Source organism: Callospermophilus lateralis, chromosome 4 (genome assembly GCF_048772815.1).
Source record: "Callospermophilus lateralis isolate mCalLat2 chromosome 4, mCalLat2.hap1, whole genome shotgun sequence".
NCBI classification, from domain to species: Eukaryota; Metazoa; Chordata; class Mammalia; order Rodentia; family Sciuridae; genus Callospermophilus; species Callospermophilus lateralis.
This window is the reverse complement of record NC_135308.1, coordinates 86,153,894-86,174,789: the sequence shown is the minus strand read 5'-3', so window position 1 is coordinate 86,174,789 and position 20,896 is coordinate 86,153,894. Positions and strand designations below refer to the sequence as shown.

The following is a 20,896-nucleotide window of genomic DNA, read 5'->3' as shown; positions in this document are numbered from 1 at the left end:
TTACTCAAATCAGGAAGCTAATCATCTTTTTTGTCTCTTATTTTCCTCAGAAATGTCTCTCAAATCTGCTATGTAGATCTCTACATATGCTTAATCCAAACCAAGACTATTTTTCAAACAAATTATTCGAACACCTGATAACTGTCTAGTATCCTTGCTCTCACCTCCTTTTTATAATCCATCCCTCACACTGATATCACAATTTTCCTTGTATAATATAAAACTGTTTATATGACTCTCATTCTTAACACCACTCCTTGGTCTTCTATAAGAAACCCAGGTTTCTTACCTGGTTCAATAGGCCCAAAACAATCTAAATCAAACTACCTTCTTTAACTTTGTATCCCACGCAATTCTATTATATTAAATTATTCACTATTCTCTGATCCTCCATAACCATGCACATACTAGTCTTCCTTCAGAAAAGTTCTATGAATATTTCAAGTCAGAATTCAATTTCCTTGTGATGATTTCTTTATTTTCTCTGAAAGAAGTTGCTTCTCTCTTTTTTGGCCTCATACAACACTTGCTACTTACTTTAATTATAGTACACAACACATGTAGAGTAACCTTCAGCTTCAATCTCTCCCTATAAAATGCATGTTTTTTTTTTCAGACTGTCACTAGGGCTATTCTCTTTGATTCAGTACATACCAATTTCTCCATGCATTTTTTTTGCTCAATAAATAAATGGAAAAGATACACCATCATCCATCAATTATCCAGCCAAATGTGTAAGTTTTAACTGTTTCACTATGGCATATTCTGTTCTTTCTATTTACAATGCTAGTTAAGAATGACTTTCCTATAAATTTATCTCTAAAATAAATGATGCTGCAGTTTGGTGCAAACATTGTATTTATTTTTTTACTTTTTGCATGTGAAACATTTTCCCAAGGAAATTGATTTTGAAAGTTAAGGCACTGCCTGTTAAATATTGCTTTTCTTTCTGCAAAACAATAATTTTACATTATATGGGATGGCAAGTTCTGGTACATTGTCAAACTTTATTTAAGCTCCTGATGTAATCCTCTGATGCAAATTCAGAGTTGCTATTTTTAAATGAATACTTTCCTTGAACTGACTTTTAATTCCTTGGGTAATTTCTACTTGCTATTAGCAGTTGAATAGTTGTGCCTGTGCATCAGAGTTCAGTAAAATAGCAACCATCTGCCAAGAACCACAGACCTTAGCCCTGGGTCTCTATTATTCTGACAGCTCCACCTTCTCTAATGGAAGTATCAGTACCCAGTAAGCATTCTGTTGGCACTCAGAGTGGAAGTATTAAGACCCTATGGCCCACTCTAGGTAAATTATATATTGTCATGTCCTTTGCTAAAAATAAACTAAAAGTTGGGGGTGAATCTTCAGGAAGAATTAAGTAAATAGTGTTATTAATATTTCCTCAAGCACAAAATGGAGCACACCAGTTCGTAAGAGGTTAAACCACTTAAAAAACAGACTATTCAAAGGAGGGAAAAAATATAGAATTCTGAAGAACTCACTCTGACAACTCATTTAACAAGCACATACTGTTTGTTCTCAGAAAAGTCAGCTTTTGAATTTAGAGGAGTTGAAAGGTTCATTTCTGGAAACAGCTTGTCCTCAAGTTTTTTAATAGTTCAGTTAAACTGAGAGTGGGAGTCACAGGATGAGTACAATGGAAATACTCCAACCTTTTCAGTGACCTTATTTTGTGCATGATAAAGAACTTTCCAATGTGCAAATAAATCAAGATTTAATGAAGTTCCCTGAATGAGGTTTAATAAACAGTTCTCCAGTTTGGAAACTGTCCCTATACTCTCTAATTATTAAAATCTGATTATTCGAAGAAAAAGAAATTAGAATGAAGTAGAAACATCTGAACATGACGGCCATTATTCTTTACAATTTAAAAAGCTTCTTTAGGATAGTTAATATATTTAGTATGTAAATAACCTATGAAGTTTATGCAGGAGGGCTGTAAATCATAGTGGATAAGATCACAAGATCTGTGTTCATGAATGTCTGGACTTGAGTGTTAGCACTACCACCACTGGGGCAATTTAACCTGCAAGCCAATGTAGAATTGGAATACAGAGGATGTAGAACAATAGTAATGGTTTTTACTTTATAGAGTTATTGTGGGCATTAAAATGAGAAGGTACTAAGGAACATTATGTAAAAAGCTGACCTGTATACTTAAAACATAAGTCAAATAGATTTTCAGGATCTGTTTAGGTAGAGAAGCAACATTTGTGCTTAGTTATCAGCAATCAGAGAATATTGAAGTCCATCCAGTTAATCTTCTCTTATAAAATGTAAGTAAAGAAACCAAGTTGTAAATATTCATATTATAAAAATTTTCATAAGAAATATTCCATGGGGCTGGGGATGTGGCTCAAGCGGTAGCGCACTCGCCTGGCATGCGTGTGGCCCGGGTTCGATCCTCAGTACCACATACAAACAAAGATGTTGTGTCCGCCAAAAACTAAAAAAAAATAAATATTAAAATTCTCTCTCTCACTCTCTCTCACTCTCTCTTTTTTAAAAAAAGAAATATTCCATGTACTTTACAAAAAATATTAGTTGACATTAAAATATCTTCAGATAATGTAGACTAAGGTGTATCTTAATAAGATAATTTTTTTAAAAGTTGTTACTTAAGAAACTTTAGAAAGTTGCTCCATTAGAAAATTATTGTTTTAAGATATTACAGAAGTTCATAGTTTTTAGTTTAAAAGTTACTGAAAATTTTAAGCAGCTTTATGGAGACTTGATTCAAATGCCATACAATTTACCTCGTTTGAAGTGTATAATACAAAGGTTTTTTTTTTTTCTTTTTAGCACATTCTCAGGTTTGCACAATAGTAACTACAAAAAGTAACCTTATACTCATTTTCAGTCATTTCCCATTTCCCTCCAACTTGCTCTAGTTGGTCCCATGTTACCACTAAAGTACTTTTTGTCTCTATAGATTTGCCTGTTCTGCACATTACATATAAATGAAGTCAGTTAATGTGTGGTCTATCATAACTGACTTCTTTCATGGAACATACTGTTTTCTGTACTGTAGCATACGTATATTAATATTCATTTTTTATTATTGATTAATATTACATTATACGGACAGACCCCATTTTATTTATCTATTCATGTGTTGATGGACAATTAGGTTGTTTCTGATTTTTTTTTCTTGAATGGGCATAATTTTTATTTATCTTGAGTATATACTTAAAAGTGGAATTATTAGGTCATATGGTCACTCCTCGTTTATCATTTAAGGAACAGCCACACTGTTTTCCACTGTGGCTGCACCCAGTTTATATTTAGACCATTGAAATATGAGATTTATAATTCCTCCATATTGTAACCAACACTTTATTTTTGTCTTTTTTTTATTATAGTCAATCCCGATGAGTGGAAATTAGTATCTCTTGTGGTTTTTATTTGTATTTCCCTAGAGTTCATGATGTTGAGCATTGTTTCATATGTTTATTGAATATTTATTTTCTTAAAAATGCCTATCAGATGCTTTGCTCATTTTAAAAGTAAGTTATTTACCTATTTTTGTTGAGTTTTTATAATCTTTATGTATTGTAAATAAAATTCCTTTATTTGATACATGATTTACCAATATTTCCTCTTATTCTCTCAGTTATTACAATCATATTTTGAACAAGTTTTCTACTAGCTAACCAATTAGGAATGGCAAAATAATAATTTTGCTAATATTTTAAGTTTTTCTTCAGAAAGAAAGCAACTAGAATTTAGCAAAATAACTTTGCAGATTTGGGCTTTTTTTTTCTATGTTAAGCAGAAAAAGAGGTTAAAACTTAGGACTGAGGTGTCAATGAGAACTTAATTTATTCAAAAGAATCTTTAAACAGTACCATGATGAACTGTGAATGATCCCAATGAAACCAATTCATAGTTAATTGATTTTCTTATCATACCATTATTTCATTAATTCCATCAATCGTATCAGGCAATATGGTAAATAAAGAAAATACACAATTCCCTCAAATAACTAATAATTAAAACACTAAAATAATTGTAATGTGTTTTAGAAAGTGTTTTTTTTTTCAATAGTGAGCAATTAATAAGTCGCAGGCATTATTAAATCCTTGGGAAACAGAAACATTAAGATGATGTGCCTTGTCTCCAGTAGCTGCAAAGTGAATGAAAATATGAACACTTTACATGTTTCATGTAAACACATTATAATAAAGTGCAAGTCATAATAAAGCACTGTACTAGTCAGAAGTGATCAATTGTACATGGCTATGCCAGGCAAGGGTACACAGAAAAAGACTTATATATTTCAAATAAGACATATATACATGACAACATATATGATATTATATTCTATATAAATATGAAAATATTAATATATGTACACAATAAATACACAATATACATATGTAACATATATGTATGTGTTATATATCCTCTACATATATTTCTGTACATGCAAAGGAAGAAGTATCTAAACACATAAGAATTAATGGAACAAGCCATAAAATTAATAAAATCTTCAGATAAGATAATATCTTCATAAGATAATAGTAAAATTTGAGCTGGATGATTGGAAAGAAGTTAGAAAACGTTACAAGTTATTTGATAAAACTTCTTTCTCCACCTCTCTCACCCTGTGAGTTTTAGGAACTTTTATTTGTAAATAATCCTAAATATGTGTCAGTCTCACACTTCCCCGTTCTCTGGGTCGTAAGAGCAGATTCAGGGCAGAGCAGGGAGTCCCAGTTCTTGTCCCACTCTAGGATTACAGACCATCTGGGCATCAGTGAGCTGATGCCATCAAGAGGGTCTTAATATCCCTGTGCTCCAAGGGAGGGCTGCTTCTCCTGCTCCACAGCCAGCCCCCACACCTGCTCCCACATACTTCTCCCTAGCAGGACAATATCATCAACCCCTCTCCTCAGGCTATATGCATTTTGTTCTGTGGGAAGATCCAGAGAACATACAAAGGGGTAGATTTTTTTTTTCATTTATCATCATCATCATCATCATCATCATCATCATCATATTTACTGTGCACCAACTCTAAGCAGGGCATTTTGCCATACTTTTCATGTTTAAAATTGTAAAATATGTAACATTAATTTTAAGAAAATTTTATGAGAGAAGTAGGAAGTATTATTTTTCCCTATTTAATTTTTTGTTATTTCTTTAAGAGCATCTAGACTCTTGATTTAAGAAGCTATGCTCATTAAAGATACTTTAAACTTAGTGTAAGGCACAATTATAGCTTAGTTTTGTTTGAAATTTATATGCATAACATATTTATCCAGAATTAATATCCATAACTATTTGAATCTGAAACAAATAGAATAGCTGTTGAATTAATTATGTGATTTTATATATTTTTTCTCTTCAAAGAAGTTCTTCTAAACCAGCAATATCATGCTCATTATGCAATTCTTACCTGGAAGTCAAAAGTCCAAGTGCTTCCAAAGGACGAGAAAATGTCCATCTTCTCAAGATGGTATGCATTTCTGAAACAGTCCTTTCATCCCATCCAGGGGCACTACCCAGGACCAAAGGAAGGGAGCAGTTTTCATTATTGCAGTAGAAGCGATAAAACCATAGGTATCTTTTCTTTTCTTCGGAGAGTCTGAAAGAACAGATTAGAAATTAACTTTTCTGGGCTTTGCTACACTAACAAATGTTACTGAAAATGCAAATGGAAACCTCACTGTACTGCTTTGGATATTGTTTTGGTTTATTTTGGAAAAACAGATCTTTGTCTTGTTGCAATAGTTTGATATGTTATTCCATCAGCTTATTTCCCACTAACTGTATTTTATGTTGAAAAAAAAATAAACTTTAGTTCAAAAAATTCACATGTGTTTTTCTTCCCTTTTATCCTTGTCACTTTTTAAAATATGTCATTTTAGTTGGCAAAATCTCTGTCCGTTTTAGGGCAGAACTATATTCATCTGAATCTTGAAACATATTCTTTTTACAACAGAGGTAATCAACTGTTTACTTTCTGACTTTCTTTACAAATCAACTTAGACAAGTGGGCCTGTGAAGAAATGGCATATTTTAAAGAAGAAATTCCTGCATCTCAGAGCACTTTTCATCAGAGTTCAGAAATCTTTCTGCTGTTAACTTCTAAAACAAAGATCTCAATTCATCTCTGGATTCTGGCTTTAAATATTCAAAGTTCACTGGAAGTTTGGAGTGGAAATGCTGAAGGATGATGCCAGTTTCTCAAGTGCTCAAGTATTTCCCCCTGGAGAGAGGCCTAAAGCAGAGACCTCAGTTTAGGAGGAGGGGAGGGCCACTGAGTTTCTGACAGTTCATCTTGCTCTGCTCACACTCCAGCAGAGGCATTCAGAACCACAGGTCAATTGGAGGACAGCAGCCCTTGTGTGCCAATGCCAACCTTTGAACCCACCCTTCCATCTGATACTGCTGCTCAGCCTGAATCAACTAACTCCCAAGCAGGGAAATGAAAAATACTTAATATTAAAGGTCAGGATTTCTCTACAATTTCCTCTGCATTCATCATCATCTGTCAGATGGAATATTTGGAAGAGAGATGATTTTTCAGGTATGTTTAGGTTCCTTTCCTATGCTATGTTACTTTCTTCCCACCAGAAGGCCTATGGGAAAAATCAGTAATAGAATTACTACCACATAGAATACTCTGATTAAATTCAGTTCTTCTTTAATACTGAACAATGCTATTTCTTTCTTTCTTACTGAGGCATAATTTACATAAAAGGAAATACTTAAATTCAGTTAAAAAATTTTGGACCAATGCATATGCTCTGTACCAAACACATTCTTATCAAGATACTTAACAGTTATTTTTAAGTCACCAGAGGGCAAGCACTGTTATGAGTTCTTTCACTCTAGATTAATTTTAGTCCTTTTAGAACTCCATAATGGAATCAGAGAATGCATGTTCCTGATTTATGGCTTCTTTCACCCAAATAGCATGTTTGAAATTTTCCATATGTTGAGTGTGTCAATAGCCCATTCTTTTTAATTAATAAATATTCTTTTTGGATGAATACACTTAACCTTGCTTATTAATTCTACTTTTTGATGGATACTTGGGTTGTTGCCTTTTTTGCAGTATTTTGTATAAAAGTGGTGTGAACATTGCATGCAAATTCTTTTATGGATGTTATTTTTCATTTCTCCTAGGAGACAAAAGTCTGTGTTTTTGGTCAGGTATTTTGTTTACCTTTTGAGAAATCTGTAAATTATTTTCCAAAGTGCTTGTAAAATTTTATATTCTTCTTTTTTAATGCTTAACAATTATTACATATTTATTATGTGGCTGGCATTGCAAAAGTGACATGCTTTAAATCACAGTAAAAAAAGAGTCAGGATATGATCTTAGATATTTTCACTCTAGAATAGAGTTTCTCAACCTTAGTAGCATTGACATAAAATTTTACATTCTTATGCTCAGAGTATAATAGTTTCAATTGCTCCACATTCTTGCCAACTCTTATTTTATTATTTTAATACTATTTATTCTAAGGGGTGTATTTTTTACTTAACCTAATATCCAGGAAAATTTTCATCTACTATTTTTTATGCCTTTACTTTTGGAATGTCTGTTTGTCTTTTAACCACATTTTGGTTGGATTATTTGGATTACTTTGCATCATTTCTTCATATACACTGGATATAAACTTTTGTGTCATAGATGTTTTGCAGATGTTTTTCTCAGAACATGGCTTGCCTATTCATTCTATGCCTCCAGGCTATTAGCCACTTGAATCATGGTGCCTTTTGAGAAATAGTTTAAATTTTAATTAGTCAAATTTATAATTTTAAAATAGTTATTGGTTTCTCTCTTTTTTTTTTTTTTAGAAAATTTTGCCTATGCTAACATCCATTATCCTGTTTTCTTCTGAAAACTTTATAGTTTTAGATTTCATGACTAGGAAAATATCCATCTCGTATGGGGTAAGCATCAAATTTATTTATTTATTTTGTCCCATAAGAATATTCACTTGCTGAAAATATTTTTTGCATTTATTGCTTTGGTGGCTTTGTAAAAAGTTTGAACATAAAAGTGGGAACTTGGACTCTATTTTACATTGTATTCTATTCCCTTGATTGGCTTGACCATCCTTAAGCCAACACCACAGTTCTCTTAATTGCTATAAATTTACAGTACATTAACCACACATATGAACTCTCAAATTTGTTCTTATTTTCATTATTGCTTTGATTACTTATAGCAATGGGTTAATTTTAAAAACAAATTTATAAAATTTTGCAAATTATTTTTCCTCAATGTTACTATCCTTTCTTATTTCTCCACATTCTTATGTTGTATTGTTGGCACTTTCTTGTAGGTCACAAGGTTCTATTATGAATTTCAGTTGTAGTTTTTTTTTATTTTTATCAACATGGATAATTTCTCTTGCTCTGCTTCAAGCTCATGGTTCATTTTTGGCTACATTATGCAATCATGAAGCTCATCCAGTAGTTTTTTAAAAAATATTTTTTTAATTCTTTAATTTTCATTTCTTTATAAAGACTCTTCAGTTTTCCACTCATGTTTTTTAAAATATAAGTATCTTTATATAGTTGTATTGAAATTACTGTTTATTAACTTAAAACTGGATTTATTTTCACTAACTACAACCCTACTGAAGTCTAGAGTTATATTTTCCCGATTCTTCCCAATATTTTCCTAACTATTGATTGTATGCTAGGCATTTCCTAATTTTCAATTAACAATTGCATGGTAAGGCATTTGGAACGCTACATTATTGACAGCATTCTGCTATCCTTTGTTTTTTTTTCCCTTTTATTTTATTTTTTTCATCTTTCATACATTTGATTCAAGTGAGTTATGCACTTCCATTTTTACCCCAAATACAAATTGCAGAATCACATCAGTTACACATTCACAATGTTTACATAATGCCATATTAGTGACTGTTGTATTCTGCTGCCTTTCCTATCCCCTACTATCCCCCCTCCCCTCCCCTCCCATCTTCCCTCTCTACCTCATCTGTTGTTGTTCAGTTCTCTCCTTCCCCCCCCTTTCCCCTCACAACCTCATATATGTGATTTCGTATAACGATGAGGGTTTCCTTCCGTTTCCATGCAATTTCCCTTCTCTCTCCCTTTCCCTCCCATCACTCATCTCAGTTTAATATTAATCTTTTCCTCATGCTCTTTCCCCGTGCTCAGTTCTTAGTTGCTCTCCTTAAATCAAAGAAGACATTTGGCATTTGTTTTTTAAGGATTGGCTAGCTTCACTTAGCATAATCTGTTCTAATGCCATCCATTTCCCTGCAAATTCCATGATTTTGTCATTTTCAGGACAACCTAAATATACAGGAGGACCTAGAAGAATCAGAAACATGGACAGGGAAAGAAATCAAGGCATACCTAACTCAGATGGAATGGAATATTAGAGAAGACATGAGACAGCAAATCCAAGCATTGAAAGTATATTTTGAAAAGGAACTAACCACACAAATTCAATCCGCAAAGAATGAGCTTTACCAGGAGATAGAGGTGTTAAAAAAAAATCAAGCTGTAATACTAGAAATGCAAGAAACCATAAATCAGATTAAAAGCGCTAATGAGAATATTACAAACAGACTAGATCAAGTAGAAGTCAGAACATCAGATAATGAAGACAAAGTTTATCAACTTGAAAAGAATATAGTCAACACAGAAAAGATGCTTAAATCTCACGAGCAAGCTATCCTTTGGGTGTTGAGTGGTTTTCAATTTTTTAATAGGCATATTATTTACTGACAAATCAGTCTGATCTAGTTGAATCTTTTTTTTTTTTTTTTTTTTTTTTTAGAAACTATTAGAATCTAGGGCTAGTATAGACTTATTCCTAATATCCATCTTTCTGATTTGTTTGTTGAATGTCTGGGATGTTTTGTGAGCTTTCTCCTTTCTTATTAGTTGGAATTTCTCAGTTTCCAAGTATCATGCAACCTCTCAAGTTTACATTTATTGCACATCTCCCTGTGGGCCTTGGAAATCTACTTAATCATGAGTTGCTTGGGACTCAATAAGTATCTAAGTGGAACTTCAGTACAGATGTCTGTAGCTCCTAATCTGCTATTCTGCTTCTTCCCATGCTGTGCTCTGAAGCCTCAGCATCACCAACCTCTGATATGATCCTTCTTTTTCCTTTACTTTCCTTTCTTTTTCCCTCCCTCCATCCCTCCCTTCCTGGCTTCTATCTCTTTCTCTGGTTCTTCCTTCCCACTTCCTCTTTTTCTAACTCAGAAGGACTACAATTGCTTTTTTGGATTCTATGCCTCCAGGCTAATAGCCACTTGAATCATGAGGCTCACTCTTAAATCCTGTCTGTTCAGTCCTTTCGAGAACCATGATCTCATGTGTATTTTGTTTGTGTCCTAGTTCCTTAGGTTAGCAGGATCAGTATAAAAGCATTCATTTCTTTTGAAGTATATGTTTTTGAATGTTTAATTCTGGGGTCTTCCAAATATTTGAAACCACTTTTTTGGTTGACATTAATTTTTTTTATTTTTTCAGATATCACAGGTATATTTTCATTGAATGTCACTGAATCTGAATTTCCTGATTCTGATTACATTTTATCAAACTGAAAGAAAAAAAATTAAGTCACCAATTATATAATAAAATATTAAACAATGTAAGTCATAAAACCAAGAGGTATTTGAAAATTTAAGCTAATTTGATTCTAACGCAAGTTTTACCACATTGAAGGCTGTTCCCCATCTGTTTCCACAGTCCAGAATGAAACTGTACTGTACAAAATATGAATAATTATATTCAAGTGGGTGAAACAGAGGAAGACGTTGCTTATTTTATGTATACTATTAACATAAATAGAATTTGAAATATAAAACAAGTAGAATTCACTGGGCTTAATTTAAAAACACAAACTAATATTTAAAGATAGTTAATACGATTATTATTTGTTGGGTTTGACCCTTTTTGTTTGAAAATATTTAAGTTTTAAAGCATTGCATCTTTTTCACATTTAAAAAATGTTCTCATTATAAACGACTTAGTCTTTTATATGTGACATATTTTTTAAAGTAAGGTTTTGTATCTTTTATATGTGACATATTTTTTAAAGTAAGGTTTTGAAAACAAATGCTACACCTAGTTAAGATGACAATAGTCTGGTACAACAGTGGATTGTCAATATTATTTATGAGGGCTATGAGACTCCCATTCAGTCTTTATGGTGAACTTTTTATAAAGGCACTAGGCAAGGGGACTTTAATCCTGGTGACATGCCTATTTTACACATATTATTTATCAGGCACAATATGTAGCATTGGAATCATAGTGATAGACAAAATAGATAGCTTTCTTCCCTACCTTCCCCAGTTCTTACAAATTAATGAGGGAGACAATCACATCAAGGAACAGGATGATAATAGCTTATATTAAATGTGCTATCATTAATGTTAATCTGATAGAAAAAGAAGACTTGATTAGATTGTGTTATCAAAGAAGGCCTGTGTGAGAGATGACATTTAAGTGAAAACTTAAAAGGTGAGATGGCTTAGTCACGTGAAGAACACAGGAAAAGACATAGGGAAGAATGTTTCAGGCAGAGAAAATACCAAATAAAAGGGGTTAGTATATTTGAAGCACATGAAGAAAAGTAAGGTCACTGCCTTGAAGTAGATGAGAAAAAGAATACAAGTTGTAATTAGAGAGCAGGGCACTAACAAGATAACTCAAAACAAATCTCCTGATCATACTCAGTGCTCCCATGTGGGCTGACCCAAACTGAATCCTCCTCCAGAAAACGTCTCTAACATCCCTGCAATTGATCACCTAAAAACTTCACATCCTTCCTTGACTTAGTTTTGGTTCCTGAGCTTCTCAATTGACTCACTTCTTATTTCCAATTAATCATGGAGTTAGGTCTTCTGAGCATTCAAATCCAGCCACTCTACCAGTGTCCATTGCTATCACCTAGTTGTAGTCTTCTTGGCCTCTTGCCTGAAATATCGATACCCTCCTTGCTGCCTCTCACTTCTCTCCAATTCAGTCAAAGGGATTGCTCAAAAACTATTGTTTGTATCATAGAATTCCTCTGTTTGAAACCTTTACATGACTTCTCATCCCTGGAATAAAATGCCTTATCATGTTGCCTATCACAGAATGGTCACAGCATGGTATATACAAGTACCCCCATGCCCACGTTTCTCTCTCTGTGTCTGCGTGTGTGTTACTTTGTGAGTTTTATGCTCCTTCAAGATGGTATTAATGAGCACAATCAACTCTGACTTATGTATTACCAAATAGCAAGCACAAATGTGACTAATTATAATGCCTCCAAGGATTCTGGTTTTATTTAGAGAATTATACTTTGACCAAAATCTAAGTACTTACCGATTTAGTGATGTTAAATATGGTTGTTTCTTTAAAAATTTGCCATAATAATTAAATTTCACTTTTTCTTGTTTACTAAAACAATTTCTTATCTAGTTGAAGAATGGATGAGCTATAGTTTATCACTACTATGTGATGATGTATATCAAATCACTATCTGCTTTGTTGTTTGGAACCAAATGATTTCTAACCTTTTTTTCCCTTAAAATTGCTAAATTCCACAGGAAAAAAATCTTTAAAAACATACAAAATTACTTATTTAGTTCCTACACATCAATTCAAAATCTAACAGGTGTGACTTTAGAAACGAAAAGAGTCATGTGGGAAGGAAGGTCCATGCTTTGAAGATAGAAGTGCTTTAAGTATGATACAGGAGAGGGAGGAAAGCAGGAAAATTCATCCACAAGACCTGTATCACTTACAGTAAGGGAGACTGTTTCTGTGAAAGTCTGGCAATATGTTTCAAACACTCTTTGGTTGGTTCTTCAAGACAGGTTCTGTTCTCTTCAGGATCAGGTCTCATGTACTCCCATCCAATAGCTGGAAAATCAATCTGAAATAAATAAATAATTGTATATGTATTGAAGGTGTCTCTGAAGATATTATTAATTTATTAATCTGTATTTTTGGATTTGTAAAAACTTTAGAATAATTTCTATTTTTTTCTGTGCTATTATTTCTCTGAAATAGTTCTTAAAAGTATCATGAACACTTGAAATTGGTATTTAAACATACATGGTATCTGGTCGATTTTTACACATAGTAAATGTTTTGTAATATTTTACACATAGATTAATGTCTTGTAATGTTGTCTGAAGAAAAATAAGAAATAATAACAATATAAAAACCTTCTGTGAAGCTAACTATTTTGCATTTTTGTTTAATACTGAGGTTATATCCTTTATATATTTCAGTGTTAAAATGTTTCTATTATGAGATGAAGAAATTTGAAGATGATAATTATACTTTTTTTTCATGTAACCACTTGTGAAAATAAGAAGAGCTACTCTAAGTTCTCAAGTCTAAAAGCCTGGGAACCATTTTGTAGAAATGAGAATGAGCACTTCTCTGAGAATAACCTGTTTTGCAAGTACAGTTATGTAATCAAATAGAATATCTTTGTTTTGGATCTTAGTTCAGGTTTATAGACAGGGCTAGAATCCAGGCCTCCTTTTTCTCTGATTCAATGTGCTTTCAATTAGGACCTTTTTAGTGATAATATGACTCTGGTAAATAAAGTAACAGTTAACAAAAATGAGCCGGTTACTATAGTGCTCCATATATTTTCTTAAGGTTATCAAACTTTTAAAAAAATTAAATATTAGGAAATCTGCAGAATTTATTTATTTTTTCTGCTGAACTATGTTAGGCTGGAAACTTGGAAAAAATGAGGAACATTATAGATTATGTGAGTCACAGTTTGAAATTTAGTTTAATCCATTGTGTCCTTATGTATTTAAAACATTTTAGTATCTTTTTCTATAATCCTTAATACTTGTTGCAATTTTTGTTTTTGTTATAATATTTATTATTATGTACCAATTTTCACTCCAACATGATAAACGAAGCTAGTTTTGGTAAGATAATCCAAAGCAATAGTACAGTATATTTTCTCTCTTGACCAAGATTAATCTTGAAAAACTAATGTTGGTGCCTCTTATGAAAGTATATACAGTACCAGCAGGTTACATGTTATTCTTTATGTGCCCCAATATTGCTAAGCACATGGAACTGAATTACTAGAAATAGTATTTCATGAGCTACAAGAATTATGTCAGTCCTAAGTAAATGGCAGTATGGATGAGGAAACTAAAGTCAGTGGATGAAAATGCAAAAGGCCCTGGTTAGAAACTATATTAAATTCTTTTATAAATTTAGGAAGTAATTTTTATCACTAGTACATGAATAAGCTCTATATCAAATTATATTACTAATCTAAATACTGATTCAAGAATCACTGATGGAAAAATATTAAATTTCTCCCATTGTCATTTGTTACAACACATAGCAAAAGAGAAGTTCCCCAAAGTGTGTATGAAGGTACTTGCTCATTGTACTTTTGAGCACCATGGATTATGGAAGACATAATGTATGACAGTATCCACAGTCTTCAGAGACTTTACTGATGAGAATAAGCATGCCAGTCCATTCAAACTAATGAACAGATTAGGTTACAGCTCTCACAGTCCAATCATTTTACCTCTGAACACTCTTGCATTAACAAGAACTTTTGGGAGACAGCTCATATACAAACATATCACTATCAGAGATCTCTCAGTCAGTGGAAAGAAATATAATATGGTAAATGCATTGATAAGAATGTTATTAGGTATTTTGTGAACACAGAGGATGGGCACTTAAATTTCATGGGGTAGGAAGAATTGAGGGGGTAAATAAGAGATAGCTCTCTAGAGAAAGGAATATGGATTGTAGGAGATAACTATCACTTGCACACAGTTAGAGGAGGAGAGGGCAGTGGATGACGTAGGGGTAAGGACAGGTTTATTCCAGACAGGGAAAAATATTTATTTTTCTCATAAGGTAAAAGCAAAACAGTACATGTCAAAAATGACAACATTTTTCAAAGTTGCTGATGTTTAATGTGTCAAAGAGGGACTAGAAAGAAAAGGGATGGAGAGAGATTTGCTATGGAGTTAGGTTTTTATTTTCTAGCTATTGCTTGAGTTACTGATGAGTCAATAGAAAATGGCAGGTTCAGATTTAAGTTTTAGGACAATCACACTTGTAATACTTAGAGTCTAGATTAGAGAATGACAAAAGTCAACTATAGAAACCAAGTGATCAGTTTTAATACAGGAAGGTGTGGTTGAAACTAGGGGAGAAGATGTGAGGAACTGGGAAGATAAAATGGGAGATTAAATTAGCAGGATATGGTGTGGACTAAACAAAATAGAGAAAAGAGGGAAGAGGGAAGGAAAACAGGTAGGTGTATGTGGGACAAGAACAGATGTAAAGAATTCTGAGGGTAAATGTAATTTTGGAGAGGAAGGTGGGCCTGGTTTGACATATGTTGTGCTTAAAGCTGCCAATAGAAAATCCAGGTGGGAGTTTAAGCAAGTATATGGCTATATTTGTCTGAAGCTTGTGGTACGAAGGAATCTGAGATGCAGTCTCAGAAGTGAACTGCCTAGACACCGTAAAGAAAGCCTTAGGAATAAGTGTGACCTAGTGATTCCACTGCTGAGTAGATATACAAGAGACACGAGAATATGCACCTCCATGAAAATATGTACTTTAATGTTTATGGCTGCATTATTCTTATTAACTAAAGGGTAAAAAATTCCAAACCTGCATCTACTAACCAATGGATAAATACAAGGTAGTATATCCATTCACTGCAATATTATTCAACAATAAAAAGAAATGAATACCACTACAGCATGTGTGAATTTTGAAAATATTATGCTAGATCACAGGAGCCTATTCCAAAAGATTCCACTGAAATAAAATGTCCAGAAAAGGCAAGTCTATACAGTCAGAAGGTAGATTAGCAACTGCATAAGGTTGTGGAGGACAGGAAAACAGGAAGTGGGATTTCCTTGTTTGAGATGACGAGAATGTTCTAACGTCAACTATAATGATAGATGCATATTCCTGTAAAAATACTCAAAATGACTGTATTATATACTTTAACTGGGAGAATTCTGTGATATGTGAAATATCACACTATACCCCATATGAATATTTGATTATTATGTTAATAAAATTTAAAAACAATATTTAAAGATATGAAAGTAGTAACTATCCTGATCTGGTCATTACACATTTTATATATAATATAGACTCCACATACACCCACCCACCCCCCCCCCACACACAAACACACTGAATTGTTACACTGTACCATATAAATGTGTACAATTAAAGTAATAATACAATATTTAAAATTAAAAAATTAAAAAAATGAATTATATTTTAATAGAGTCATTTGAAAATAATTGAGGGCAACAGACCCTTGAGAAACGTCCACTGTGAGGGCTAGGAGAGGAAGGGGCTCCTAGGAAGGAGATGGAGAAAGGATATCTGGAGAGAAGTGTGAGTAGAAAGAGAGGGTAGTAACATCAGAGCTGGAGGGAGAGTTGTTCAGCAATGGGGAAGAGAGAGTGCAGAACAGCGCAGAGCAAACTGATAGGACCAGGACTGAAAACCATTAATGGATTTGGCACCTAAGAATCAGCAGACTCCCTAACAATGTTAAGCCAGTAAAAAAACAAGCCAGAATATAGTGAATTTACACACAAATGAGGAGGTGAGGCAATTGAGAAATATAGAACAAGAATAACATTAACACATATGAAACAACTCTATGCTTAATTCCTAAACATATGACAGAGTCATTCTACTGGATGGTATTCAGGCAGAAGTAAAAGTTGAGGGAGACCCAGGCTAAGGGAGTCCAGCAATAACCTGCTTTTCTTTCCCTATTTCTGACTTGGATCTCCTTCATTCTGTCCTCTGCTTCAAGTCAATACATCAATTATCAGAGATCACCAAAACTGTTGACTTGGAGGAATCATGTTCTGTGACATATCACATCTGTCACACTGGGTTGGCTATCCTGTGGGAGCAGCCCTCTATTTAATAAAGACAATCAGAACAGTACAGACCTGACTAAGGCCGGGTAGGCACAGTGTAATTCTTTCAATGTACAGAAGTGAGAAACGAAGGTTCAGTGCCTTCTCAAGGTCATAAAGTTTTTGGCTAAGCGTTAAGATTTGAGTTGAGACTTCCTGACTCTCAGCCTAATATATTTCTCTCAGTAATACTCATTCCCTAATGAAAATACTGGTAACAGAACTTGCTTCTAATTTCTTTACCATCTCATAATCTTTAGATTGAAAGATAACTGCTCTAAATTTAGCTGACTGTGTCACAAAACCGGTATGGGGTTCTAAAGGTGTTGATCCTACTACCTTCATAACTATTTTATTTTGTGTATTTTATTTTCAATTTAAAACCATGCTGAAGTTTTTTTCTGCATATATATTTGTTAAATTATTTGTGAAAATTGGGCAATTTAAATTCTGCATACTGTTGAATGATTATTATAGATTCTACTCTTTTTTATCTCTTTTTTTTGAAAGATGAATTCTATAATGGGTCCAGATTTCAACTTAGAAATCTGTGCAGCTGTTGAATACTTGACACTTCTTTTCTGATTCTATTTTTTCAGAATCTACGTTCCTAAAAGAGCTACTCAGTCCTACAAGGGAATCTCATCTGATAATCTTCCTTACTTCTCCTACCCTACCTTTGTCCCTTCACCAAAGACCCCACAAATCATGGATTTATATCCACAAAGCTCTGGCAATGATTATCCTCAAAGACTTAAACTTTGGTAAGCTGCAGTGGTTTGGATCAGGGAAAAATACTGATTTAAAACAAAATTCTTTATCCTTTTAAAGAACTGTCAATGATATCTACACCTGTACACCCTATACGTCTGTCTATTCCTTCTCTCCATGTTTTTTCGTGAAATGAAAGATATTGTTGTTGACCGAGGAACACCAGGTTTTGTTCATAAAGTTGTGCTCCTTTATTTCTAAAACAGTTGTCGTAATTGACCACTTATCTGTTCTTTTTTTTTTCCCCTGTTAGTTTTGTGCTTATGATCTTTAACTTGGAGCACTCAGATATTTCTCTAGCAAGTGTGCATGCATCTAGTCTTTTAGTTTTCCAGGACATCTTCTACAATATTTTCAGAACTTCTTTCTGTGACTCATTGCCCAGATCATCCTGTCTGCATCTGGTACACACACTCTAATCCCTTAATGATTTTCCAGCCTCTACTACCATTCCTCATGCAATTGGTTCTTTATCTTAGATAACTTGTCATGTTTTCAGGCTAACACTGCCTTTCTGAATCAAGGACTGCACTGTGCAGTCCTTTGTGACTGTATCATCAACCCCTCTTAAATATTCAGTTGGAATTTACTCAGGGCATTCAAGTCCACTCAGGGCATTCATAGGTCACGTCCTTAGGAGTCAGTGTTTGCCCCTCATACATTTTCTGAGCTTTCTCTCAGCATTAGGAATTGCTTTTCACATTGTGGCAGTGCCCCTGAACAGATAGAACATTTGTCAGATTGCATCCGAGAGAGTTTTAAGAGTTTGTCTCTCTAGTAGATTTTTCATTCCTCAAACTTCCTGGTGTAGTATTTCATAATCATTCATTGTCATAAGAGTGTTTATCATAACATTTGGTGCACAGGAGTCATATATGAAATGTATATTCAGTGTGACAGAATTGAACTACTAGAATTTTTCTATTCTTCTTCATTTATAGAATGTATTTATCAGGTTTATGGTGACTCTTCTTTCTCATAGAATTGTTTCCTTTTGTCCTGTTATGAAAGGGCATCTGCTAATGAATCTCATGTGTTAAATGTCTACGACATGCCAAGATCTAAACTGAATAAACTCTTTCTTATCATCTTGCCCACAGTTAGAAGTGAATCTTTTGGTGCTGTCTGAGGGCTTTCCTCAGACATAATACGAAATCACATTTTTTGGGGGAGGGGGACCATGGATTGAACTCAGGGGCACTTAACCACTGAAGTCATATTTTTAGAGTGTTAATTTGTCCTTTCCATTTTTAGCATCTTTCTGTGTATCTTTTTAAACTCTAACTTCTATACCCTTCTCCTAAACCCACAGGTAAAGTACCTGGAACTCTACAGTATTTCTCCACAGAAACCATCCTCAGTTGAAAGCAACTTTGTCTCTAAAGGACATTTGATAACATCTGGAGACAATTTTGGTAATCACAAGTGGGAAGGAGCCCCTGGCATCTAGTGGGTAGAAGTCAGGGATGTTACTGTCCATCCCACAATGTACAGCAACAGGACAGCCTACCACAACACAGAATTATCCAGTCCAAAATGGTACTGAGGTTGAGAAAGTCTGTTCCAGAGGGTGCTACCCAAGTTGCAGACTTCAGTCCTGCTATAGAAATGAAAAGCCCATAATTCTTACATTTCCACTTATGAGAGTATTGATGCTTCAGCTATCTAACCAATGGACTCCCATTATAAAGAAATGAGGATCCTCAGTGAGTAGTAAGAACCAAATACTAGAGTCACTGACCACATTTTATTCATGATCACAAATCACAGAAAGAGGTTTAAGGAAAAACTGAGAGTATAATATATATATTTTATTTGCAATTTCTTTCCCACCATTTAGTGAATTGCCAGTCATTTAGGAATGCACAATTGAAGAGATTTTAAGGAAACGTGACACAAAGAAATGGTGGGTGTGAGTAAAGTGCCACATTAATAATATATGCCAATGAGTGTGTTTGGATATTGAAAGAAAAAACAATGCACAAAATGAGTGTGTTAATGGCCATGCTCTAATACTCCTCTCCACGATCTTGTGTGATGGAGAAATGGCAAGAAATTGCTTTTATATAACCTGGGAAAAAAAGTGCTTTGTGAGTACTGAATATAGAATAAAAGCAATAGAAGTTTCACAAATCCCAGAAGTCTGGAAGAAGAGAAGACTATTAAAATGTGTGATCCGACAAGAAATTGTTTCTGTCATTGACCAACAAACTACTTATCAACCAACATTTGCCTTGTGTACTTTAATCTCATAGCTTGGCACTTACCTGCAGGGTCACTGGGGATGGCTGACTTCCATCCCACACTCCTGGTGCTATCAGTTCTATGGGAGGCTCATTCTGTAATGTCATGCTGAAAAGCAGAGACCCGAGAATGGATTTTCTGCAAAAGACAACACAGACAGACAGGAGTTACCTCCTGAGTGAAACTATTAGTACTTGTGCATGTTTTCTTTTGGAGTATAAATAAAATCAACTATTTTGTAGCTTCATGCAGGAGGTAGAAGAAAAGTAAAGTATTCCACAGTTCATATACTGATTAACAGATGATTTCTGATATACCACATGCATGGTATATAGAAAACATGGCTGTTTTCATATGTGTGTGTGTGTGTGTGTGTATATATATATATATATATATATATATATATATATATATATATACACATACATACATACACATACACATTTGTCTTCCATGTGAGAATATTGTTTCCACAATGGTTTCTAACAGGGAGCATTTATTTGGAATTGTTGTTAATGATGATTGCAGAGTAAGACTAAGAATCTCAGATTTATACTCATGGAGTTATGATTGTCTTAACTCAATAAAGATATTAACTCTTCAGAGCATTTTTTGCTCCACGGAGTGACTAAATTCCTGGGCGTTGAGAGCTATGAGTTCTAAATTTATAGAAAGAGAAGATTTAAATTAGCATAGCATATGATCTGAGAATCAAAATAGTTGTGGAACTTCACAGAGGAAATGTTCCTTCACACATAAATAGAAAGATTATTCATATTCTGAATATTTAAAAATCAGTTGTAAATTACCATAGTAAATGAGAGTGCATACAGGAAAGACTTTAAACAGGGAAGAATTCAGGGATGGTTTTAACAGCTTCAGGAACATCCAAATCCATAGATCTTGTAGGGATTTAAAAAAAGAGCTAT

General features: G+C 33.7%; 1 protein-coding gene across 2 annotated transcripts in view; it reads right to left on the bottom strand.

The window, feature by feature from the left end:
- Positions 1 to 20,896, bottom strand: part of Pik3c2g (phosphatidylinositol-4-phosphate 3-kinase catalytic subunit type 2 gamma) — a 330,538-nt gene that overhangs the window by 209,945 nt on the left and 99,697 nt on the right. For both annotated transcript variants that reach the window (XM_076852711.1, XM_076852712.1), the window contains 3 exons: positions 19,991 to 20,105; positions 12,780 to 12,910; positions 5,426 to 5,614 (listed from right to left, as the gene is read on the bottom strand). In XM_076852711.1, the coding sequence (XP_076708826.1) occupies positions 5,426 to 5,614; positions 12,780 to 12,910; positions 19,991 to 20,105 (435 nt within the window). The remainder of the gene's footprint in view (positions 1 to 5,425; positions 5,615 to 12,779; positions 12,911 to 19,990; positions 20,106 to 20,896) is intronic.